Raw genomic sequence first — 26,706 nt, 5'->3', positions numbered from 1 at the left:
AACGTGATCTGAGAACAGAGCTAGAGCTAGCGTGATTTTATGAGCATGTGTTTGATACATACCAGCTTCGGCGTTTCTGGTCTTCGTCCTTTTCTTTCAGTTTGCCCCAGTAATAGTGTGCCTTCAAGTACGCGAGACGAATGAATGTAATGTAGAGATGTTAGGGTGGTGGCTTGGAAAGACTAGTTTCTTTGGACGACAACATCAAAGTTGAGAATTTGATTTGATCTCATAGTATCTGTCCAGTGAACATTTTCGGCGAAACGTGTACGAACTGTACGCCATGACGGCAAATCACCAGCAGCTGGCTACTGCACTCAGTTTCGTGTCTGAGCTCTGTACTAAAGTTCTGAAAACTGACACTGAGAACGGTGAGCCGCTTCGTTGAAATTGGAAAAGTAGTATGAATTTGCCAAAATTGTAACGCTCGAGGCTCTAAATGTTAGCACGGTTATCAATACATAACATGGCATTCACTCCCAATGTTCGGCAATACGCCGGCACGGAAGAGAGTCTAGATACACATAAGAAAAGTTAATACAATAAAAGGAACTCTAGTTGATACTTTGTGGACTTGCGGGTCCTGTGCCATGTGCTTAGCAGTGCTTACGCACGTACAATAACTCGGGTACTTGCACACACATGCCACACACACGCACACACACATGCACATACATGCACATACATGCACACACACACATTCGACATTCGGCTGATTTTATAGGGTGATTCGAACGTGAATGTTTGATTTCTTGTGTATGTGTGTTATTGCTTGCCTACGAGTTTGTGTGCAAGTGTGTGTGTGTGTGTGTGTGTGTGTGTGTGCACGTGTGTGGGCGTGTATGTGCATGTATCATTACAGCGCTCAGCAGTCATGTGATCTCGGGCAGTGTGCTGCAGCGACATGTCAATGTTGTACATGAGAACAATGCTGATGCTTTGCTGTCAGCTTGCCTCTCAGGTATGTCTTTCTGCGCACACACACACACACACACACACACACACACACACACACACACACACACCACACACCACACACACACCACACACACACCACACACACACACACACACACACACACACACACACACACACACACACACACACACACACACACACACACACACACACACACACACACACACACACACACACACACACACACATGTCTTCATGCCGGGACGTGTGTTTACACACTCCCCTACACAGGAGAGCGGCCTACACTGGGAGCCGCATCGATTGGTGTGTTCACTGGCTGTCCATTCCATGCCTAGCGCCTATGCATCTGGTTTGCAACATGCATGATGTACCAGTGTAGGAGTAAGCAACATATACCTAGGCAGCATGCCTTTTGTACATTTTAAATGCACGACAAAGGCATCCAGCCCCCAGAAGTCAGATTTATACATCATCCAGACCCACCACAAAATGATCTACCGTAGTTCCACGCATATAAGCCCATGGGCTAATATACGAAATAATGCATTTTCCGGGGGAAAAAATCAGTAATAATGGTTCGTTTTTTAGCCCTGGGCCTATATTCGAATTCTGAAGGCAGATGGATCGCGAAAAAGTACAAGTCCGTGCGCGGTTGTCCGCCCACCGTATACTGCACTGCTGAAAATTCAGCACTTGTTTTGTCTTTTTCAATTTCCTTCCTTTTTTAACCCTCCACTTTCTTGTTTTCTGGCTCATCAACAAGAACAGCTCTGTACCGGTATTGTGAAAAATACACTTGACAAACGGGTCCGTAACGGTGTTTGGGTCTGTTTATTAGCCCATGGGCCTATAAAAGGAGGTGGGCTATATCCGGATATGGGCCCGTGGGCTTATATGCGCGGAACTACGGTACTCATCTCCCAGGGCGTTGGAAGCTGCATCTGCACCTTGATCCGTGAGCGCAATGTCGTTCCTACGTATGCGGAAAGTTTATTCTGACTGGGCTCATCTGATGTGCCCTGTGACAGTTTTGGTATGTCGTTTTGCGTATGGGAAACGCGTCACAACTCCTATCATAGCGAAACAGTTGACTCGAGCTGAACATATTTACCCCGTTGCACGACTTTCCCCATACTCATTGCGAAACATTTCCCATGTACAGTGCTGCTCATTGTCGGAAATCCAGTCGAGTCACTCAAGTAAGCGCCGGGCGTTGCGCAGCCCTAGACCTGCGAACACTGGGCTTGCGAAATGGTGCACAGCGCACACTTGAGTGACGCGACTGGATTTCATTGAGCAAGACTGTACATAGCGAGCACAGTATAGATCCTGCTTTACTTATCCGCCGCAATATCCGGTGAAGAGCAGGAATATCGAGCTGCTCATTTTTGCATGCACGTGGTTCTGTGCCCTTGTCAATGCGCCTGGTGATTTTGATTTTTGGGTCTGTCCGTGTTTGTGCTGCCGTTCCTGCAGCAATCCTGTCTGATCACATCATGGAAGAGCTACTGCCGCACTTTAACCAGTGTATGGTGCAGGACGACCAGTCACAGGTGAGTGCAGTCTGTCTGCACCTGCACAGCCAGTGTTACAGTGCACCAACCATACACACTACACTACACACACACACACACACACACACACACACACACACACACACACACACACACACACGCGCGCACACACACGCATGCATGCACACACACGCATGCACGCACACACACGCACGCATGCACACACACACACACACACACACACACACACACACACACACACACACGCACACACTTGTACTCTACTCTACACGTGGGTCTCCCCGGGAGAGGGGAGAGAGACTCAAAAGGAATCTTGGAAAGATCACTCAATTGGCCATTGAACCACCCAGCGGCCGACACCCCCTGAAATCCCCAAACTACAGTCCATTTCAAAACTATAGACGCGTAGTGTTTTGCAAAATTCGATGGGATTTATTTAAATATTTTTAGTTTTTTCTCCAGATTCCGTCTCTGCGTCGCTTCACAATTCTGGCTATATACTTTGTTTTCGCTACAATTGAAGTTTATTTTTAGGCCAGGTTTTCCTGTTTTACATGTAATTTCTGTTTTGAAGGTTTTGACCAGTTTGTTTTGGATTTTTGCTCCTGCTGAGACAGTGCTGCTGCGCCCAGACCATATCGCGGGTGCATTTTTGTACGGGTCCTGGTAGCCTCGTGGTTTCGATCCGTGATTTCCAGTACAAGTGCGGGGCATTCGAATCCCATCACGTCTCCTGCCTTTTTTTCTCTTCTTTCTGCATGTTTTGGATCTTGTTGGGTGAAATACAGTAGAGATGATAGAGAGGTTTTGCATTCCGAATTTCGGAATTATTTTCGGAATGTGGCGGCAGCAGTCGAAAAAGTAGTCGAACTTTCGGAAGTGTGGTGGCGAAAGTGCATGGTTTTCCGAAAATGGATTTTCGGCTCCTTCATGTTTGGGAGTGCATATTTGAATACAAAAAAATGAATTTTTCATGTTTGTATTTTTGCTTTCTGCTGCTCTCGATTATTTGAAAATTTTCCACGTATGTAGTTTTGATTTTTGCTGGTTTTTGCTGCTCTCGCTGATCTCGCCATGTTGACTAATCTTCCCACACTCCATCACACTCTATCTTCCTTTGCCATGGAGCCTACTGACAGTACAAGACAGTAGATCGCCAACCTCGTCTTCAGCTGTTGGATCACTTGGTCCACCATCAGTCCGTCCTCGTCTTCGAACCGCACCCAAATTCAGTTTGACCTGCACATGGATTTGATCCTGCTCAACCCCTTCGACGCTCTCCATTTTGTTTTGCATGGCAACCCTTGGAAATGAAGTCGAATCAGATTTTCGGAATGCAAAACACTGAAAATGCCGTTTTTCGGCACGCGCTTTTTTCGGAAAAGCATAGTCGAAAATCATTCCGAAATTCGGAATGCAAAACCTCTCTGATAATTATATTTTCTCTTTTTGATTTGATTTGAGCCTCCCTGTTCCCTTCGCCTGACACAACGAGTGACAGTGGTTTCACTCACGCCAGTTGCAAGGTGAGTTCGACGACGAGGATTTCGGATACTCAAGCGTCAATCAAAATCCAGCTCTTGTTCGAAGAAACAATGAACACGACTTATCATATCTTTCTTGGCATCACTGAGATTCTTACGGGCCTTGGAAGCCATTACAGTCAGGCACTCAGAAAATGCAAACAAGAAGAAGATTTATTTGAGACTTTCATTTCTTTTGAGACTTTCCTCACACCTTTTCATTTGCGACTTTGCGTGTTAATATGTTTTGCATCTTTTGTATTTCCCGCGGCGACGAAGAAAAACCTGAAAAACACATCTGAAAACCAGAAAACACTCATGCAAAACTCACGGCTGTCGTGCGCTACAGTACGTACGGCTCGTACGTATGAGTTCACGCGTCTATAGTTTTGAAATGGACTGTAGGGTGGACTTGAAATGATCCCACTTATGGGCTCACCACACCTCAGTAAGTGCACACACACACACACACACGCACACACACGCATGCACGCACACACACACATGCACGCACGCACATACACACACGCATACACACACATACCATGTACCATGTATACACCCGTCGCAAGAGAAGCACGCAAATCTGCAAATGCACTGGATGTGCACCCACAGATTTTCTCTTATAGCAACGATAGCGGACAAGATCTGCATGAGACAGATCAAGCACATACACACAGACACACACACACACAGCCATGTGCATGTACACACGTACACAACGAACAGAGCAAGATATTTAGTTTTGTTCTGTTATCATATGTATGTGCACATTTGAGATATTGCGCCAGAGTTTCCAGCCAATCAGTAAATAGTTTAACCGCCACCATGTCGAGCTTTTTGCCCAAACCACACACACCCGTCGCTCCTTCTTGCTACGTTTGGACCAGTCAAGATGCTAATGTAGTTGGTGACATTGGTGTTTCTAATTTGTTATCATCTATCCAACACCAATAGCTTGATCCCCTGCCAATGTCTGCCATACCTAGTCATTGTGTCACTGCGGGTGGATCCCGAATATAGTAGGCTCACACCGGGATATCGTTGATTGAGTTTTCAATTCTCTTTGCCGTGTCCGATGTCTAGGGCATGGCTTGGTTCGTGGAGGCGGTGGCTGGCGTTCGCCATCACCTCTCCGTTATGCATGCGCTAGTGGAGGGAGTGACTGTGCTGTGCCCGGACAGGGGCAGGTGAGTGGCTTGGCTAGCAATGTGTTTGTGTACACATTCCTAGCTCACTTACTAGCAGTATGCTGTCATCATGATCATTGTCGTGCATCAACATCAATGTGTATGATTGCCGCAGATTGATATCGGTCAGTTTAATGAATAGACCTACAGTACATGATGCACTCAAATACCTTGTGCAGGGCTTCCAATTCTTTAAAAGATCCCCTGAAGCGGTCTAGTTGGATGCCATCTTGACAAGGCAGGCTTGCTAAGCTTCTTCTCTCACCTTGAACCTGTCTTTGGAGAGTACAGTCGTCGGTTTGCGTGCATAGCAATACTCTGTTTGGCCTGCTCGGGTGTTTCAGGCTCCAGCAAGGTCTGGCTGGATGAGGGCTTGACGGGCAAACTGGTGATAGTCACAGGGCTTGCGTGGGTTCATAGAGGTCAGAGGTAGAGCCAGTGGAGGATGCAGACAATGCAGGGTTGTTGATAACCGACGTAATGGGTTGGTGGTGATGGTGGTGGTCAGGAGGAAATAAAGTGCTATGTTTACCAGAACGACATTTTCAGGGTTTTAGAAGTATGCATGCAGCATGGACAGGTGCAAGTACAGCTATGGCTGCACCTAAGTACTGAAGTAGAGGTCTTTGTAAAATTTCAAGTATAACCTTGTGGATGGATGTGATAAAGAGCATTGCATTTGTGCGGTGATAGAAATAAGTAACACTTCAAAAAAACGTAAACTAGAAGAAGAAAACGCATGGAAACGAGTTATGAAGCAACCATCCGCGAATGTAACAAGATAATAAGCGGTCGGTGCGTGCGATAACATGGCACAAAACTGACAGGCTACTGAGACATTCAGCGACCTCATTATCCGAGTTCAAAACAAAAATGTTCTACGTTTATTATGTTTGCGACACTGGCCAAGCCACTACGTATCACTGGGTGTGTTGTTGTCTGTGATATTCAGCGCTATCTGGAAGCAGTCGTTTGAGCTTGTGGCCTCACTCTTTGTGGATCATGGCTCACCGGCGTTTGGCGAGAAGGCCAAGCAGTTTTACAGCTTGACACTGAGTGCGTATAGGGCACTACATCCTATCGCTAAGGAAGAGCTAATGGTGACTAGTGATGATGATGAGGAGGACGATGATGAGGACGACGAGGAAGATGAAGGTATGAGATTTATTTTACATGTGTGTGTGTGTGCGGGGGGGGGGGGGGAGCGTCTTTGTGTGTTTGGAGTACATAAACCGCACACATCCGTTTTCCACAAAAAATATCCGGACAGGAGGGGGGGGGGGGCTGCGCCGCCCCCCCCCCACCTACTCTGTTTGCTCGCCCCCTGTGAAAAAGTGCCCCCCCTACTCATTTTCTGATTTTGTGTTTTTTCATGCCATTCAACGAAAATGCAGTCGATAGTCAGTACTAGAGGGTTCATAAAGGCACATTTGTTTGGGATGAAGTCAGGTGTTCGCCCCGTACGTTGCATTTCGCATTGCAAGACAGTTACTTTGAAAATGGAAAAATGGGTTACGGGGTAACTGTTTTCCCTGCCCCTGCCCCTGCCCCTGCCCCCCCCCCCACTACTGTAAAAGCCATTATTCCCTGCCCCTGCCCCCCCCCCCCCCACTACTGTAAAAGCCATTATTTTAACGAGGCGCGTATATAACGATTTCCCAAAATTGACTAGTTTACGTGTACCAAAGGTAACGATTCTCACTCATTCTCAACGCTCAATAGGACAGAATATGTATCGATTTCTGTATAACAATTTCTCCTCGTTAACTCGTTACAGTTAGCACTTCGTTATATATATGGCTTTTACAGTATTTTGACCTGGCTAGAACCCTGTAGTGTGTCACTGTGCATGTATGGTGTGGGTAGCATGCTGTTGTTGTTGTTGTTGTTGTTTGTCCTCCGCACCTTCTCTGTGACTGTATGGACTTTCAGTGTACACCGAATGAAGATCACACTCTGCACTAAAACGTGCGTGATTCTGGTGTGCAGTGCTATGTTTACCATATCTTCACCTGAGAAGGTGTGCTTTTGGCGGGATGGTTGGATGGTGATGTGTTGAGCTCTACACTGCACAGTGTCTCCATTCTCTACATATTCCCTGCTAGGTCTCACTTGTATGTTATCGCGGTAGATGTACACCTGAAACTACACAATACTGTACATGTAGCTCAACATTTGCTTGTGGGAACTTCCCTTCTTCTTGTTGTAACGATGTTGACGGTGCTTTCTGTGTGTGACGTTGTGTCCTGCCTTGCTGCAGAAGAAGTCATGGCTGAAGACGAAGCACAGCAGTTCATGGGCACTCTGGACAAACTCACCAAGCACCTGTCTGAACTGGCATGGCTACCGATTGTGATTGGTGACTGCATTGATGAGGTCATAGCAAGCAAGGTTAGCCAGCCTGCACAGTAGACTATGCATGCATGTCAGAATGCTGAATGACTTGTAGTGCTAGTATTTGCAGCTTCTGTGCACTACAGCTCTGACAGTATCAGAGGCCATCATCACTGACAATATCAGAGGCCATCGCTGACCCATTTCTGTATTGCCTGTTGCCATTGTAGATTGATTGCTTCGTGCAACGTTACAAAGAGAAGTACTACCATGCCGCCCTTGCGCCAAGCATCAAGTTTTGTGAGCTCCTTGTCCTGCCATGGATGAAACTTGTCGCACCAGTCGGTAAGCTCGTTGTGGAACCTGTCATGCGGAAAGAGACTACAATAGTACATCTACCGTATTTTCCGGAGTATAAGCCACACTTTGAGCACTCAAAATTCACCCGAAAAAGGGGGGGGGGGTGCGGCCTATACTCCGAGTCCGATGATCAAATTAACGATGATATAATATTAACTTTTCCCGTTTGTCTCTTTCCCTCAAACCAGTTAATATTATAAAATATTTTATCACTCTTCTATATCGACCTCCACTAATTCTCGTGATCCTTGACTGGTCCTATATTACCCATATCGCCGCAATATCGACCGCTTATATCGACCGCTTGTATCGACCACTTAGGCATTGTAATCTTTTGACTTTGGAGGGACTTAGAATTTTTCTCTCCACTTCAAAAAGAAAAATTGAAAGAAAGAAGACAAAGGAAGAGAACAAGCAGGATTTGAACTCACAACAGTATGAATCTCAAGCAACCCCTAATACCACCCAGCCACTGTGCTGCAGATGCTGAACTCTGTTGTTCTTACAGTCTTGTACCCAAAATAGGCAACATCCTATGTACACTATAGTACAAATGCTATACTAAAAAGGTTAAAATAGCTCCTAAAGGTTCAAATTTTGGGGTTATGGCAAAGGAATCGTGATAAATAGGATATTGACCTTGACTTCGGTCTATATGGGAAATATAGGCCTCGTAAAAGACCTCGGCGGACCTCGGTCTTTTACTCGGCCTATATTTCCCATATAGACCTCGTCTTGGTCAATATCCTATACATATCATCGTTAATTTGAGCCTTAGAGGCCGAGCAGGTCCGGTGTGAGCTAATCCAGACCAAGGTCCTTCCATGATCTCGTTGCATGCTGTAATGGATAATCTCCCTGGCAACCGTAGGTTGTGTACGGTTGCTATGGCGGTCCGCGCTGTTGCCATGGTTGCTTAGTTTCCGCTCAAGTCCAATCTGACTTGCTATTTAGTTTCATCCTGAGCATTGTACCTTGACATTATTTTGAAGTGGTGATGCCAAACAACTTTGTGTTGCCAGTATTGTTTTTGCCACTGTTGACCCTGAGCTGTAATGACTGGGGTATATAAACCCAGCAGGGCCACTATGGGATTGCTCGGATGAGCTTCACTGGTGTGGGGTGCAGGCTTCAAACCTGTAGGTGGTTAACGCCACAGCCGTTCGATTCGGCCTTCCGAGCGCCACCTTTTTCCTTCTTTTTTTTGTTCAAGTGACTGTGTGTTTGCATGGAAATGCTGCTCAGGTTTGCAGTATCACAAACCGCTGTCCGCCCACCCTCTGCCAACTTTCTATTTGTGAAGTGACAGAATTGTTTGAACTGATGCCTGCTTTGCTGTTGTGTGCAATGCATGACAGTTTAGGCATTCTGATGGGTGGGGTTGTGCGCAATCCAGTGGGGGCAAGTGTGACGTTTCACACTCGATTGCCTTGTACTCGTAGATCGTACTACACATGACAGACTTGGTCTATCCCTGGCCCATGCTGTAAGACCAGCAGGATAGCGACACAGTGTGTGGGATTCAACGGGCGTTTAAATTTGCTTGTGTCAACAGTGCACAGCCTGTGGATAAGGGAAAGGCACATCTGCAAAACTCGTAGCTACAGGACTGTCACACCTATGTGTTAAAGGTACAATTCCTCTGAGAGTATTGCGGCTGTTATTCTTTTGTTGATTGCAGAGGCGCTGAAGAGTGATTCAAGGCAGCGACATGCAGAAGATGTCCACGAGACATGGAGACGGAGATTGACAGAGATCGTTTCCGATAGTTTACTGCAGCTCAGGTGATTGTGTGTGTGTGTGTGTGTGTGTGTGTGTGTGTGTGTGTGCGTGTGTGTGTGTGTGTGCACGCGCACGTGTGTGTGTGTGTGTATTTGTTTGGCTAGCTCCACGTGCATAGCACAGTAAATTGTGAGCAATCATGATTGCTCTTCTCTGATTGTTTTGAAGATCTAAACCCGGGGCTTCCTTCACCAGTCAAGAATGCAACATAGATATGCTGATGTCAATGTTGGTATCTTGTCTTTTCAGGAAGTGTTCATGTGTTCTGCGTAACCCTCACTTTCTGCATCAATGTGGCCCAGCTTATTCCGCACTGCTTCACATTATTTTGCATACCAAGGCCCTGGGCAGCTGTCCACTTAAACACGCACATGCTTAGAGTAGTAATAATAGTAGTCCGCGAAAGTATGCTCGTACTTGTCTGGATGTGCGTATGGGCACGTGTGTGTGCGTGTCTGTGTGTGTGTGTGTGTGTGTGTGTGTGTGTGTGTGTGTGTGTGCATGTGCATGTGCACGTGTGTCTGTGTTTCTGGCTCTGCAGAATCAAGGAAATGTTCAACATTGTTGTTTACTACCCGGAGAGCATTCCGGTCATTGATGAGATGAAGGTCAGCTGCACACTCGTGTACAATGCAGCTAATACCATACACTCATCGCTGTACAATGCAGCTAATACTATGCTGGTGTATGGCATGATGGATAAACGACTTAACGTAGGCCGGCCGCATTTTTACTTCTATCTGTCTTGTGCCCTATGTGTAGCACTGTTGCCGGACTGCCGATCAGAAGTCCCTGTTGGTGACCAGTCTACGTCGAGCGTAAGCATCCACCACAACCCTCTGGTTGTGTACCACCATTGTCTTCAATGTAATGCTGTAACAGGGCTCTGGTGCGGTGGATGGATGATATTACATGCATTATTATTCTGTTGTTTTTGCCAGCGCTTTGGATCAATGACACGCTGAGAATTTTTTCCCCCTGACATGCAGAACTAGAGTAGTGTGTGTGTGTGTGTGTGTGTGTGTGCGTGTGTGTGCGTGTGTGTGCATCCTGCTGGTGTTCAGGTTGATCGATAGACTGCTGCAACCCGGTGCGGATACGCGGGACATCATAGCGCAATACGCGTCACTGGTCAAGGCGCTGCGCCAGTTTGACCCGACTGGAGTTGTGATGGAGCAGGTCTGTCAGCCGGTGCGTATCTACCTCAGGTGAGGCTGCTGTGTATGTACTATGTCCACAGGTTTAACAATTTTTTTTTTACCAAGTCCACTGTGCTCCCGAATGAATATGGAAAGTGGTGGCGGGGCCCTGCTGCTCAGCTGACCTTGGTGGTCTCGGGGCGTCTGCACAGACGAAGCGCGCCAAGGAAAAATAGAAAAGGACATAAGGGAGAGGGAAAAGCAAGACGAGAGCAAGACATGTATACGGAAGTGCTGCGCCCACTGTTAGCGCCCACACATCCACTGCAGAAGGGTAAAGATTAAAAGATATGTTGGATAGGGAAATGGGGGTCAATCAGAACTTAAGCTAAGAAAGTCACTAGCGTGTATTCTCACATGACAATTTCATACAGACAAGATCCGCTGTGCGAACGAGTTGGTCATGAAAATTTGTGACACTAGGAAAATCAAAGAGCGTCAGTTGCTCTCTGCCAGTCAAGGTGCAGCAGGTACCTATGGCACCTTTCCTTGAAGGACTGCAGCTGTCGTGGGTGCGGTGCGGATCGCAAGACGTGTCCTGGCAGGCTGTTCCACGTTGGGATGGCACTTGTGTCATTTGGCGCAGCCCTCATGGTATTGAGAACTTCTGTAAGTAAGTAGCAACTTAGCTTGTGTCAGAAGGATTTGAATATGTTTCCGTTGCTATGTAATAGTATTGTCCAGTTTATCGTCTGCCTGGCTTACGTAGTGCCACTTGTGTGCGTTCTGCTGCAGGTGCCGTGAGGACTGTGGTAGGTGCATTGTGGAAACCCTGCTGACAGAAGAGAGCGGCGAGCTGGCTGATGTAAGCTGTGTGTGTGTGTGTGTGCGCGCGCGCGCGTGTGTATGTGTGCGTGTGCGCGCGCGTGTGTATGTGTTTGTATGTGTGTGTGTATGCGTGTGTATGTGTGTTTGTGTGTGTGTGTGTGTGTGTGTGTGTGTGTGTGTGTGTGTGTGTGTGTGTGCATGTGTGTGTACATGTGTGTGTGTGTGTGCGTGCGTGTGTGTGTGTGTTGTCCTACATTATCGTGAATGAAATTTGAAACGTAAATAATGGGAATAACAGTACTATACGAAATGCGAAGAACTTGTACATTGCAGCTACGGTATTCGAAGTAAAACTATGGACGAACCTGATGAAATCGCACCGTATCTACAAGACAAACGCGGAAATGCATACGCACTTGGTCATACTTCTGCCAAAAAATGACGCAGTAATGAACCATGAATATTACGAACGAATAATCTAACGAATACCACTCAAGCGAACAAACGATTTTTCTACTATTCCACAAAAAGTGTGCATGTAGCAAACACACAAGACAAGCGCTCAGACTTGAGTCACAGTAGAGTCTACCATGGTCTACCACACGTAGTCTAGTCATTGTCTGCAACACAGTACAGCGTTTATGCACTCAAGTCGAGAGATCTAGAGTTGCGCGCGCTATGCAGCGCACCGACTTCGCCCGCCCGCGAATATTCGAATTTTCGAGCCTTCGACCTAGATTTTATCCGATCGATTATTCGTTGAGGTCCAAGAGATCGAGGAAGTTCAAATAATCGATTATTCATTACATCACTAATACAAATCCTGCCGTGGGTGAGCCCCATCGCAGCTGAAGATAGGAGCTGCACAGTCTTGGTTGCATACTCTTGCTAGTAGCTTATCCGAACCTACTATGTGTTACATGCTTTGGAGATAGCTCGTCGATTGTTGTTCATTTTAGAATATGTTTTCTACCAATGATCCGATTGTATGACAGGAGTTTGAACGGGGCGTGAAGATCAAGGGCTTTGAAGACGATGATTACGAAACGGTGTTTGAGAACTGGGACAGCTGGAAGCCGGAGCCAAAGGATGCTTGTCTTGGTATGTCATAGACAGATGCAGATCTCATCCGGGATTTGGCGGTGTTTTGTTTTGAGCACAAGAAGATGGTAATGATTGAACATTCACATGGTGTGTGTGTGTGTGTGTGTGTGTGTGTGTGTGTGTGTGTGTGTGTGTGTGTATGTATGCGCAGGGCATGCGCTAAGGATTAAAATGTGCTCAGACACAATGTCCTGCCAGTTACAAAAATGGCCGGACATGTCTGGACATGAAAATTTTCACATCAAGTCACACAGTGTTCAGTGTAGAATTAATACCATCAAAATGTTATCATGACGTGAAAAGAGTCCGACCTTGGCTGCTGCTGCGTCGTCAAGTTTGCACAAGGCTCGAGCGATTGGCGCATACTCTATTGGGTTTCCGCTTGACTCACGGCTCCTTGCCAAACAATGCCGTGGCACGGCAATGCATTTCAGAAGCAGCATGATCTTTGAAGGCTGATGTTTTCAGGTTCCTTGAGCCAACGACGAAGGAGTCAGAAAAATTCTTGCTGCTGCGAATTTTATCAGCAAAACGGGAACACATCTTACACTTCAAATTTTCGACAACGCTACGATCTGAGGGACTGCGCTCATACTCATAGCTCAGCCAAACAGAAGTAAATTGAAAGCTCCCTATCATACTCGGCGACCCACTTGTCACAAGTGGTCGTCTGGACTCCTCTGGGCTTCTTTCCAAGAGGAGCACCCGGAGTCAGCGGTGCTTGGCTTTCTCTTGCCAGGCGACATCACTAATGACTATGAGACAAAGGATTGACGTGCCTTTTCTTTTTGTACTTTGCAAAAAAGTGCGCGGACACTTTGTCCGGATGTGTACAAAACATCCGGAAACTGACCGTAAACGGTCGGAAATTGTCCGATGTCCGACCGTTATTTCGCGCCCTGATGCGTGTGTGTGTGGGGGGGGGGGGGGGTGCACGTATGAGGGCTTCGCGCAGTGTTTGTAAACGCGAGCAGTGCACAACGTATTGATACCGTTATGTATATTCCTTGCTGTCCCTCTGTAGACAATACGTCAGCGAGTCGGACAAAGACCGATGTAATTGGGTGAGTGCATTATATCCGCGGGTTCTTTTCAGAATCAGAGTGACTATGGTAGTGCACTATACTGACTTGGCTAAGACACACGTACACCACTCCTGCTGGGCAGCTGTATGTACACCGCTCCTGCTGGGTAGCTGTATGTACACCGCTCCTGCTGGGTAGCTGTATGTACACCACTCCTGCTGGGCAGCTGTATTTTAGCTATCTAGCCACCAGTGCTTGCCCAGTTCATATATGCGAGGCTTCAGGTAAACTTTGCAAATACTTACTGTCAGGCTATATTGAATGGTGTACATGACGCCTGGCTGTTCCTGTAGCTGCAGCCAATCAGTGCCCTTTCTGAACCAACAACGCTGTCCTGAAGACACCGTGTCTGACATGTGTCCTGTACTCAGTCAATACTGACATTCTCGTCTAGGTTCAATGACGGGTACTGCTGTGTTCTACAGTAGCTGTGTTCTACAGTTGTGCAGCTCGGTGAAATCCGACCCAGGGTGCACATTTGGCGCCCTCGACCTGTGCGGCCCTTGACGCCCTGCCGCTAGACGTACACGTGTACAAATACAATGATGTAATCGGGACGTGACCAGGGCGCTAGCTTTGCACTTCGGGTCGGATTTCAGTGAGCGCACAACTGTACTACTGTGACATCATCATCATCCTGCTGTACGTTTAACTAATTAATTAAACCAGGTTACTTTGCGTTCTTTCCCTGCAGACTGCTCATCTCTATCTATGGCAGCCGCGAGCAGTTCCTGTCTCAGTACCAGGCCTTGCTAGCTGCCAGGATTCTGCGATCGTTGACTTATGACAACATGCAGGAGGTGAGTCACCCGGCGGCTTATCCTCTACAGACCAGCAGAGAGGGTAGCCAATAGTCATATGATGCAGCACACACTTCACCCTTATTTATAGAAAAGAAAAGGACCAAGGAACTACAAGTTACACTATAATGTCCGCTAACACCACCAGTTACTAAACAATCAGCTCATGCGATAACATTGCCCGACACTGACAAGGACAGTGACAAGCTGGCTTCATCATCCGTTTTTGGTAAGGTCTAGTGGTGTGGCAGGCTGGTGGCAAAACCTTATTGGTTGAAAAAGCACTGGCACATGACTAATGGAATACCCAGCTGAGCTCTGATGCTGCTCTATCCACTGTACTTGCATGGTGTACACTGTACTTGCATGGTGTACCGTACGCATGGATAGAATACCCGCTTACCCTCTTGAGTACAGCGTATTGTTTGTATGTCTGTTCGCGCTGAGCAAATCCCACTCGACGCGACCATCAGACTTGTGACGAGAGACTACATTCACAAAACTGTCAAAACTTAGTGTGCTTTCCCAGAGATGTACATAAGATATCCATAGGTCATTGTGGGCACGGCCAGGCTGGGTCAGTCCAGTCCGGCCAGCGATGTTACGGGGAAATACAGTATTGTTTGCCACCTCTGTACAATCCAATGTCGTTGGATGTACATGTATGGTGATGCTTCAGTCCACTTACTGCTGTGCTTACCACCTAGCACGCCAGGTTTAGCCTTCTCTTCTCTACCATGTCTTGTGTGCCGTTGTGACTGCACAGCTGGGTAATCTGGAGCGCGTCAAGCTGTGCTTTGAAGACGCCGACTTGTCACGCTGTGATGTCATGCTGTCTGACATCACTAGCTCACGTCGTGTTGACAAGGCTATACACGAGATCCTGGACGAGCCGGACAACGACGACGACGCAGAGAGTGACAGGAGATCAGTGAGTGGCTGTGCTGGTTCATAATCATGCATTACAGTAAAACCTGTCAAGGCGACTACAGTCAGACCTCGCTTATCCGGTCCTCTTTTATCCGGATCCCTCGCCATCCGGAAGAAAATCGTTGGTTACCGATTTACAGCATATGTCATGCATACATACAGTATGTGTGTTCTTTTATCCGGTTCCCTTGCCTTATCCGGATATTTTTTGTGGAAACGAATGTGTGCGGTTAAGCGAGGTCTGACTGTACCTGTCCTAGAAGACCACTCAAACCAGGACCAAGGAATGCTCTTTCCGGTCAAATGACCCTGGATAAGGAGACCACCTGGTAACAGAGACAACGTTTTGAAGGTCCTTTGAACGGTCGTCTTAGACAGGTTCACCATATGTAACTGGTATTGCTGCATTACCTGAGGCTGTTGTTGTTGTTGTCGTGCGGAGTTTCCTTTGGATAATGCACTGTTTGTATTTGTACTTCGAGTACACCACAATGTGGTGCTGTTTTGTTGTCGTTGCTGCTGTTAATAGCATTGTCGTTGTCGTTGTTGTTGTTGTTCACTGTATGTAGGTTATGCCATGCAGTGGGTTTCACACGTTCATGTTATCACGTGCGTACTGGGAGAGTCGCTTGCCCCAGGACACTCACCTGGCTAAGCTTAAACCTCCGCAGCCAGTCCAAGGGTAAGTCATACTGGTATCGGCAGAGAGAGAGAGAGAGAGAGAGAGAGAGAGAGAGAGAGAGAGAGAGAGAGAGAGAGAGAGAGAGAGAGAGAGAGAGAGAGAGAGAGAGAGAGAGAGAGGGAGGGAGAGAGAGGGAGAGAGAGAGAGAAGCATGTGTACTCTCTATTGGCATGAGCTTACCCCGCCTGTCTGTCTGTCCGTGTGTTCATCAGTGTTATGGAGGAGTATGGTAAGCAGTTCTCGCGTTTGAAGAACGACCGTCGCTTGGAGTGGTGCCATAATCTGGGACAAGTGGAGCTCGATCTGAAGTTCCCCAGCTCAACTCTCAGCTTCACGTGTGACCCGATGCAAGCTTCGCTCATCTATCTCTTCCAGGGAGATCGTGGTAAGCAGTTCATACCTTGCTACTAAGAAATACACACACACACACACCACACACACACACACAGTCACACACACACATACATACATACATACATACATACATACATACATACATACATACATACACATACACATACATACACACATACACACACATTGTACTGTACTGTACTGTGCTGTACTGTACTGTACTTGCTCACTGCCAAAACTGGTCACGTGGGTCTACCCGGGAGAGGAAAAGAATGTTGGAAAGATGACTCAATTTGCTACTGAACCGCCCACCTGCCGACCCCCTGAAATCCCGAGACCCCTGGGTGGCCTTACTAGTAATGATCGTTCTATTGGCTCACCACGCCGAAATAAGTGGGTAAGGACAGTGTGCAGAAAAAGGATTCACGGCATCAGGGTATCCATCCCGGGATCCAACTGCATTTACCCCTGCCCCCGGTGAAGGTAATGCTTGACACTAGTGTGGGTGGCTAAATTAGAGTGGATCTGATATAGGCTTTTCTAGCACCATTGATCACACAAGATTTATAATCTAACCTGGGAGTACTAATAGCCCCCCCCCCCACACACACGCGCGCGCGCGCACGTACACACCACACACACACACACACACACACACACACATGCACGCACGCGCTCACACACACACACATGTGTGTCATGTGGTTATAAGTAGCTCTAAATTACACTCAAGTTCACCCTGTGCTTTGTGCTAATGGTGTGTGCGTTGTTCAATGCCTGCAGTATGTTGGAGTGCATCTGACCTGAGTACTGAGCTAGAGGTCAGTGAGAAGACGCTACGCTCTGCCCTCATGTACTGGGTTAGCGAACGCGTGCTCAGCGAAGACAAGAGCAGCGAGGACGACGGCAGTACACCGTCCCTGTATCGTATCATTTCCGACACGACAGATCTTGAAGGTGGTGACGTTGCAGGTATGTTGTTAGCATAGCCCTCGTTCTGTAAAATTAATTAAAACTTCCTCCGAAGTCGCTTCCACTTGCTCTCATTCGATTATAATACTTCTCCTGGCTCACAGCTGGCATTTAAAACACACTGCTTTGCTCTCAGGCAGTGTCCTAGAAACTACATGTACATGTACAGGGATGAATTTATCCGGTATCGCATCGCAGTTTGCTATGCAAAATCGATCTACTGCTACTCAAAAATCACCGCGACTAGCAGAAAACTGCAATACATACAGGCTATCCATGCCTAGCTTGCGCCGTCAAGTAACAAAAACTGCTATGCAAAAAATAACAGTAAATTCATCCCTGATGTACTTGTAGTTGGAAGTAGGTGACTCAAGTTCTTCTGCTCTCATTGCTCTACAGCCTGCAGTGTACTGTAAGTAAAGAGAAAAGTACCTACATTGTATTAGTTACTAGTTATGACTAACAGTCCACCAAGGTAACCAAGGTAGCGAGATAATATACGGTCAGATAATGCGAAAACGAGGCACACAACTGACAAGTATATTGAGACATTCGACGACCTGACACCTAGCTCCAACACTTCTTTGTTGCCGATGGACATAGCTCGTGCACATCTTCCCGCATCCCTTCCCCTCACTGTAACTTTCCGCACCTGAGCCTTCCAAGTTGGAAGGTTGTTGGTTTGCGCTTTGTAGATGTGTTGGAGCTAGGAGTCAGGTCGTCGAATGTCTCAATATCCTTGTCAGTGTTGTGCCTTGTTGTCGCACTATCTGACTGTACATGTATATTATCTCGTTACCTTGGTGGACTGTATAGTGTTATGGGCCATTCACACTACACCCAAAACGTCGCGTACGTGACGTTTTTGTCCGGATAGCCATGACAACATGGAACGCGGCGGGAAAACCGTACCCCTGATACGAAAACGCAGACGACGTATCCGGACCCCTGTACCGAGTTTCGTTCTGTCGTTCCTGGCAGTTTGTGTCCAAAAGAAGCTGTACACACAGCTGTACGAGCAGCGTGTACGTGCCTGTGTGAATGCACCCGCATGAAAACGACGTCTGCCAGTACGTCGTATTCCAAAACGTGACGCGTATTGTAACGTAGTATGAATAGCCTATTAGAGAGCATCTCATAAGTTCGCATTTATTTTGCAAACGTAACGCATTTCGAATAGACTTTACCCCCCCCCCCCCCCTACCTCCCCCCTCTATTCGAAAGTCTTATCGCACATTTTCTGTGTTTATCTACTGTACACATCCATGCCCCATGCTATGGTATGCTTATGTACATGTACATGTACATGTACATGTACATGGGTTCTTATTTACATGGATAATGAATGTTTTGCTAGAGCTGAGTGAATGGCATACAGTAGTACCGCATCTACTGAGTAGGTCTACGAGTACAAGTACAATGGATGACATGTACTGTACACGCGCATAAACAGAGTTCCTCCACAACAACTGTAGAATGTACTGGTGTAAAAGGTGACCAGGTACACGGTTTGATCAGGCTGGTGTGACATTTGACACCTCTGAGTAGCCTGCATGCATGCATGCAGTGCAAGGGTTAGCTGATCTGCAAACATGGGTAGATCTACACCTAAACACGCTGAAGTGATCTAGCACATGCACGGCACAGTAGTAGATTGTATACATCCAGAAAATGTGCCAACTGTCATTTTTCTATTCGAAAAGGGCGCTACCCCCCTACCCCCGTTTCGAAATGCGTTACGTTTAGAAAAAAATGCGAACTTATGAGATGCTCCCTTAGTCATAACTAGTAACTTATAGGTCCTTTTCTCTTTCCATACTACTATTGACTCAACACCATACTGCTATTGACTCAACACCATACTACTATTGACTCAACACCATACTACTATTGACTCAACACCATATTACTATTGACTCAACACCATACTTGTGATATCTGAGCAAGCGTTGTACAAACGCGTCATAAGTTGTTATCTTATTACTTACGTTGCCTGCATGCATATGCGCATGCCTGTTGTTTTGTTTTGTTGTCTTGTCTTGCTCTGAACGAGTGATATACAAGTCTTGAGTTTTCCCTATCTGACAAGTGTGTCTTGGTCTTGTGTAGTGCCTGGGTTGCATGTAACAATTTGGCGACGAAGACAACGTCCTGCGCGGTGGAGGAAGATCGTGACCGTCTTCCACCATTCGACACGTCCGGACCCCCATCTCAAGTGGCTCTGAGGTGGACAAAATGGGTTCGAGCCTTTGACTATTATCTGACGGGAAAGGACATTACGAACAAGAAGCGTTCAAAAGCACTGCTCTTGCACTTCGCGAAGAAGTCGCGAAGAAGTTCAGGATTTATTCGAGGACCTATCCGACCCAGATGACAGCCTTCCACCAGATCAGAGAACACAGAATGACAATGAGTTCCTCAAGTGCAAGCGTACCTTGCAAGCTCATTTCGGTGCTCCTGCAAACCCTACGTATGAGAGGCACGTCTTCCGTCAACTCACTCGCCGGCAGGGAGAGTCCACAGTGCAGTACTGCACCAAGCTTCGGCAGCAAGCTCGGCTTTGTTCCTTCGAGAATGAAGGACAAACTGCGGAAGCTATACGTGACCAGATCGTAGCCACAGTCGACAGCAGTGAGCTGAAGAAGAAGCTCCTGTCAGAACCAGCCCTGACTCTGCCACGAGCGTTGGAAATGTGCAGAATTTGGGAGGACGCCCAGTCCCAGTCGGAAGGAATGTCCTCAGCCACTTCTACTTCGTCTGGTACCGGTTATACCGGGAGTAGTAGTATGCTTGTCAATGCCGTGCACCACCGAGACCAGAGTCACAGGCAAGCTGGACGGGGTGGATTTGTGCAGTCATCGCGTGGCCAGTCACGTAAATGCGGTGGATGTGGAGACCAGTGGCACAAGAAGCGCGAGTCATGCCCAGCTTGGGGCAAGTCGTGCCGGAAGTGTAGGAAGCCAAACCACTTCGCCAAAGTTTGCCGTTCACAGCAGTCCAGCACTGGTGGCAGTGTACACATGGTTGGCCAGTCTCAAGAAGTACATGGAACGTCGCCAGTCGACCCTGCTCCTGCTCCAAGTCATAGTGCAAGTGCTGGTACTGGTGCGAGTGTTGCATCCGGTCCTACAACTGCAAGTCCGTACAGCAGCGGCCTGGACGAGTACTATTCGTTGTACCGCACGCAGAGTGACAAGGACCGCGTGGACCCGTACTGTTGTACCCTCCAGTTATGTAAACAGCCAGTCGTGTTTGAAATCGACACGGGTGCAGCCGTGACGGTGATGTCTGAAAACGAATTTCATCGGCTGGCATCCAAGGTCAATTTGTCGCTCGACACAAGTGATCTGCCGAAGCTGCGTACTTACTCCGGCGGAATTCTGAATGTCGTCGGTCGCTTTAGTGCTTCTGCGACCCATGCTTCTCGTAAATCAGCAGAATTGTCGATCGTCGTTGTCCACGGAAACGGACCAAATCTCCTGGGTCGAGACGCGTTGCAACTGCTGAGGTTGAATTGGAACTTCGTGTTCAACGTGTCACGCGAGCACTCGATATTGTCAGAGTTCCCGCAGCTCTTCCAACGTAGCATGGGCACCTGGCAACAGGGAAAAGTCAAATTGTCCGTGGCAGACAGCGCCAGACCCCGGTTCCTGAAGGCACGCTCTGTTCCTTATGCGTTACAAGCAGCAGTGGAAAAAGAGCTGAGTCGACTGGAGGAAGCTGACATCATTAGTCCTGTCCAGTATTCGGAGTGGGCAGCTCCAATCGTACCCGTTCTCAAGCGGAACGGTAGCATACGAATCTGTGGCGATTATAAATGTACTATCAACCAGTCGGCAAGAGTAGACAAGTACCCCTTGCCCAACATCGACGACTTGTATCAGAAGTTATCGCAAGGCGCATTCTTCTCCAAGCTTGACCTGAAACATGCTTATCAACAACTGTTGCTCGACGACGAGTCTAAGCTGCTGACGACAATCAACACCTCCAAAGGATTGTTCGTCTACAACCGCCTACCCTTTGGCGTGTCGGCGGCCCCGGCAATATTTCAGCGCACGATGGAACAATTGTTAGCAGGTCTGTCCTTTGTCGTAGTGTATCTCGACGATATTGTTGTTTCTGGAAAGACTCGTGCGGAGCATGATGGGAATCTGAGGCTGGTCCTGGATCGTCTAGCGTCCGCGGGTCTCAGGTTGAATCGTGAGAAGTGTCTCGTGGCTCAGCAGTCTATTGAGTTCCTGGGCCATGTTATTGATTCAGTCGGCTGAGAAAGTGGATGACCTTGTGAAGGCCCCACAGCCCAAGAATGTCCCTGAACTGAGAAGCTTTCTGGGACTCATAAACTATTACCACAAGTTCATCGAAAATCTAAGCTCAGTGTTAGCTCCATTGTATGAATTGTTATCATCAAAGTCGTGGTGTTGGTCTGATAGTCACCAGAAAGCGTTTGATACAGGCAAGTCTCTGCTGCTTTCTGAGCCGATACGTATTCATTATGATCCTAGTTTACCTATTGTCGTGTCCTGTGACGCTTCCCCGTATGGTGTTGGCGCAGTTCTGTCGCATGTTCTGCCAGATGGGTCTGATCGGCCAGTAGCCTTTGCATCTAGAACGCTGTCGTCTTGTGAGAAGAATTACTCGCAGCTTGACCGTGAGGCCTTGGCAATGGTATTTGGCGTCTCCAAGTTCCACAAGTACATCTTCGGTCGCAACTTTACACTACAAACAGATCATAAGCCACTGCTGGGATTGTTTGATCCTGATAGACCCATTCCTGTTCAGTCTAGTGGTCGTATTCAGCGATGGGCACTCAAACTAGCCAATTATGAATTTGTTCTGGAGTACAAGCCTGGGAAACAGAACGGTTGCGCTGATGGGTTGAGTCGCCTCCCCAATCCGGCGCTGGTACCGGAACCGCCGCAGCCAGCCGAGGCTGTACTATCGCTATCCGTCTTGAACACTACACCGGTTATGTCTGCATCGATTGCTCGCTGGATGAGCAAAGATCCGTCCCTGGCATTAGTATACAAGTTTGTGTCTGAGGGCTGGCCCCAAGACATTCCAGAGGGATTAGAGCCATATTCCCGTCGTCGTAGTGAGCTGTCTGTCTTGAATAACTGCATCCTAATTGGTTCCAGGGTAGTTATTCCTTCACCGGGTTGTGCACCATTGCTGGACGAGTTGCACGCCGGTCATCCCGGTATCGCTAGAATGAAAGCCCTGGCACGCAGCTATGTCTGGTGGCCGTCTCTCGATGCAGAAATCGAACAGACCGTCCGTGGTTGCACGCAGTGCCAGACCGTCACCAAGTCGCCGCATCGCCAGCAAGTCCACCCATGGGAATGGCCTGGTAAGCCTTGGTTACGTGTCCATGTCGACTTTGCTGGACCCATCGCTGGTAAGATGCTCTTCATTATTGTCGATAGTCATAGTAAATTTATTGAAGCACATGTTTGCTCTGGCTCATCTGCTGCTGTCGCAATTCGCAAGCTGGAGCAGACCTTTGCTCTGCTTGGCTTACCTTATAATATTGTTTCTGACAATGGCCCTGCTTTTGCAAGTAGTGAATTTCGTGAGTTTTGCTCATCTAATGGCATACGTCATACTCTCGTTTCACCATATCATCCGTCTAGTAATGGCTTAGCCGAGCGCGCAGTACAGACGGTGAAGTCTGGCTTGGCCAAGATGTCTGGCCCTGATTTGGAAACCCGCCTTGCTAGGTTCCTGTTCCAATACAGAATAACGCCGCAGTCAACAACGGGTCGTTCTCCGTTTGAGCTACTTTGGAAGGAACATCGTCCCCGCTCACGTCTGGATCTCGTGTTCCCGGACAGCGGCAAGAAAGTCTTGGACAAACAGTGCACTGCCCATGATCGTGGTGGTGCAAATGCATACCAGTTCTATTGTGGTGATGCCGTCTGGGCAGTGAATTTCAACTCCTCACCGAAGTGGATAGCTGGCACCGTGGAAGAACAGCTTGGTCCTCTAACATTCACGGTTCGTCTTGTTAATAACAGAGTCTGGAAGCGTCACTCTGACCACCTGAAGAAACGCCTTCCTGCTGAGTCGGTGCAAGATGCTTCAACTGCTACGTCAGCACCACAGCTTCCATATTCCAGAGCTTTACCTTCTACCACAGCTCTACCGTCTTCAACTGCTCTACCTAGTGTTCCGCCGAATGAGTCTATGTCACTGCCTGGCTCAATTGTACATGATGAGATCCGTGAGAATGCTGATTTATCTGTTCCTGAATCTACTTCTAACCAGTCTAGTGGTTCTAGTCCTGTCGTGTCTATGCGCAGCTCTTCTCGTTCTGTAAAGGCTCCTGTCCGCCTTGATCTGTAGTTCGTCTTATCAGATTATTTGCTGCCACGACACAGTCTATGTATTTCTGTTATTCTGGTCGTTTCCATCTGATGGTGGAGGGATGTGATATCTGAGCAAGCGTTGTACAAACGCGTCATAAGTTGTTATCTTATTACTTACGTTGCCTGCATGCATATGCGCATGCCTGTTGTTTTGTTTTGTTGTCTTGTCTTGCTCTGAACGAGTGATATACAAGTCTTGAGTTTTCCCTATCTAACAAGTGTGTCTTGGTCTTGTGTAGTGCCTGGGTTGCATGTAACAATACTACTATTGACTCAACACCATACTGCAATTGACTCAACACCATACTACTATTGACTCAACACCATACTACTATTGACTCAACACCATACTACTATTGACTCAACACCATACTACTATTGACTCAACACCATACTACTATTGACTCAACACCATACTACTATTGACTCAACACCATACTGCTATTGACTCAACACCATACTACTATTGACTCAACACCATACTGCAATTGACTCAACACCATACTACTATTGACTCAACACCATACTGCTATTGACTCAACACCATACTACTATTGACTCAACACCATACTACTATTGACTCAACACCATACTGCAATTGACTGTTTTCACTCAACATCCCAGTTTTTATTATGTACTGTAACTCAACAAATTTTCGGCGCATATTTATTTTCGGCTATTTTCGGCCTGATCACATTTGGCCGAAAATTTGTTGTAGCCGAAATTTTGCTTTGCAAGGTTCAGTGTGACAGTGTATACTGTACAGGCAGCAGAACAGGCCGAAATGTGTTTTAGCCCTGGGAGGCCGAAATTTGAATGGGCCGAAAATTTATCGACTTACAGTAGTCAACAGATTGGCATAGTCAAGTATGCGCTGAAGACCGCTGATTTACACCTCACGACCCATGCCAAGACTACATAGCGTTGTGTTGTCGTCTCCTGCTTGTTGCATGCGTGTGTATGTGCGTGGGTGTGTGCGTGTGGGTGTGCGTGTGCGTGTGGGTGTGCGTGCGTCCGCGTGTATGCGTGCATATGTGTGTGTGTGGGTGTGCATGTGTGTGTGCTTGTTTGTGTTCTTGCCTATGCGTTGCAGACAAGATTGTCCTAGCTGGATCTGATGATGGGCAAGTAGAAGGTGACACCGGTGATGAGGAACGTATAGAGGTGAGCGGAATCAGGGTGTTACGCAACCGTCGTTGTGTGCTGTAGTGCTGGAGTACTGTTGAGTTTGCCTTTTGTACTGCACTATCTCGGTGGCCGTGCAGCTGATTGTGGCAGCAGACACTTCACTACCTGGGTACTAGTAGCTGCATTGAAGTGTAGGCCATGCTGAGATGTTAGCCACGTTGACGTCCACACAATATGCCCTCAGGTGTGCACCGCATTCAGCAGGCCACCGTGATAGTGCTGCACTAACGACAAATTTACACGTTTGCACAGGTTTGCACGGTGACAGTCACTTTGTGTGCTAGTGACTTAGGAGAGTGTGTGGAGTGTGTGCAGTGTGTGTGGAGAGTGTGCAGTGTGTGCAGTGTGTGCAGTGTGTGGAGAGTGTGCAGAGTGTGCAGTGTGTGCACCTATCTCTCAGTATTTGAGTGTACGAGTATGACGTCATCTTTACTGAATGTGCCACTTTCCTTTGTTCAGACGTTCTGGCAGTACGTGGAAGGTATGCTGACCAACTTTGGTGAGCTACCCCTGGAGCGCATCCGTGGCATGATATCTCTGTATGCTGAAGATGAGGTGTCAGACAGTGAACTCAAGAAAGTGATGGACTTCAAGCTGCGGCAGCAGGAAGTGCACTATTCAGCTGGCGTCTATTCCTTACCGGATTAATCTCCACTGCTCCGTTCTTTGGAGAGATGCTTGCCGTGGGGATGGGAGCTCCGCCATCGTGAGTTACACCTGCACGTCCTCATTCACCCGCCTCAATGACATTTGCAGTTGCGCAGAATTCCACCAAGTAGTACTATTGTCACTTGCCACTGTGTGGAGTAGTGCAGTGTAGCAGTGTACACTGTACTCAGCCGATGTGCTGCCGTTGCTGTCACTCTATCAACCTGGACAACAGTAGACGGAGAGAGTGTGGAGTGTGTGGGCCTGTAGACGGGTCACACTGGCTGCACTGCAACCAACCTCAGTGCTCTCGTTCTGCAACTGTTCATTCTGCAGGTGTGGTGCTCTTCTGTACATCGGGCTGCTGGACAGGTCGCTTCACTGCCGTAACGCTATTTCACGCTGACTGTCTCTTGCTGTTTGTTGTCTGTGCGCAAACCTACTTAGCTGGTAGTAGCAGATACTTGTACATTATTAGTGTGATAGCAATCACATAGTTCCAGCACCGAACAATATTCTATCTTATGATTTAGGTAATCCGCGCCAATAATTTTTTGCCCACGCTTTATTTAAAGCTAGATATTATCGTCTTCTTTTTTCATAATCTGTTCTGCATGATCTGGCTCTACTAAGGGCATGTTCAATTGTACGAATCCATCAGCCCCAAACCCGGATTCGCCAAATTCGTACATGTTCGATTGTACGAATCCGGATCCCGAGAGCACGGATTCGGATCCAGTCAACCCACCTCCCAGAGACGGATTCGACGGATTCATTTCAAGGATTATCGGTTGTGCACATTCGATTGTATCCGTCCGATCAAAGTGATCTGGTCGGCGGGGATCGGGATCCAGATTCTACAATCGAATGCAGCCTATTAAAGTAGCCTAAAATGAATGCGACCCTGATTGTTTATGGGTCCACTTGTCGGAGTTGGACGACAGT

General features: G+C 47.5%; 1 protein-coding gene and 1 non-coding gene across 2 annotated transcripts; both read left to right on the top strand.

Moving 5' to 3' along the window:
- The first annotated feature begins 21 nt into the window (after window positions 1-21).
- On the top strand, window positions 22-26,444 carry LOC135814092 (anaphase-promoting complex subunit 2-like). The gene is made up of 21 exons (XM_065327154.1): window positions 22-371; window positions 863-961; window positions 2,416-2,492; window positions 5,084-5,187; window positions 6,140-6,342; window positions 7,448-7,578; window positions 7,752-7,866; window positions 9,563-9,665; window positions 10,205-10,271; window positions 10,426-10,481; window positions 10,728-10,871; window positions 11,598-11,667; window positions 12,626-12,731; window positions 13,759-13,798; window positions 14,514-14,619; window positions 15,386-15,550; window positions 16,119-16,231; window positions 16,444-16,616; window positions 17,369-17,557; window positions 25,019-25,089; window positions 25,573-26,444. Exons 1-21 carry the CDS (start codon window positions 284-286, stop codon window positions 25,759-25,761), a joined length of 2,409 nt encoding a protein of 802 aa, XP_065183226.1. The 5' UTR covers window positions 22-283; the 3' UTR covers window positions 25,762-26,444.
- Window positions 8,978-9,064, top strand: Trnastop-uca (transfer RNA opal suppressor (anticodon UCA)). Its single transcript has one exon. It is a non-coding gene; the product is annotated as a tRNA-Sec (tRNA).
- Window positions 26,445-26,706: the final 262 nt, after the last annotated feature.

This window comes from Sycon ciliatum, chromosome 4 (genome assembly GCF_964019385.1).
Source record: "Sycon ciliatum chromosome 4, ocSycCili1.1, whole genome shotgun sequence".
NCBI classification, from domain to species: Eukaryota; Metazoa; Porifera; class Calcarea; order Leucosolenida; family Sycettidae; genus Sycon; species Sycon ciliatum.
The sequence above is the reverse complement of the archived record's forward strand: the minus strand, read 5'-3'. Positions and strand labels throughout refer to the sequence as shown.

What these genes read in the sequence shown, in the direction of transcription:
- LOC135814092 (XM_065327154.1), top strand. Translation starts at nt 284, where the DNA reads ATGACGGCAAATCACCAGCAGCTGGCTACTGCACTCAGTTTCGTGTCT. An exon ending in CCGGTGCGTATCTACCTCAG is followed by an intron (nt 10,872 to 11,597) that starts GTGAGGCTGCTG and finishes GTTCTGCTGCAG; the next exon opens with GTGCCGTGAGGACTGTGGTA. An exon ending in TCTCTTCCAGGGAGATCGTG is followed by an intron (nt 16,617 to 17,368) that starts GTAAGCAGTTCA and finishes CAATGCCTGCAG; the next exon opens with TATGTTGGAGTGCATCTGAC.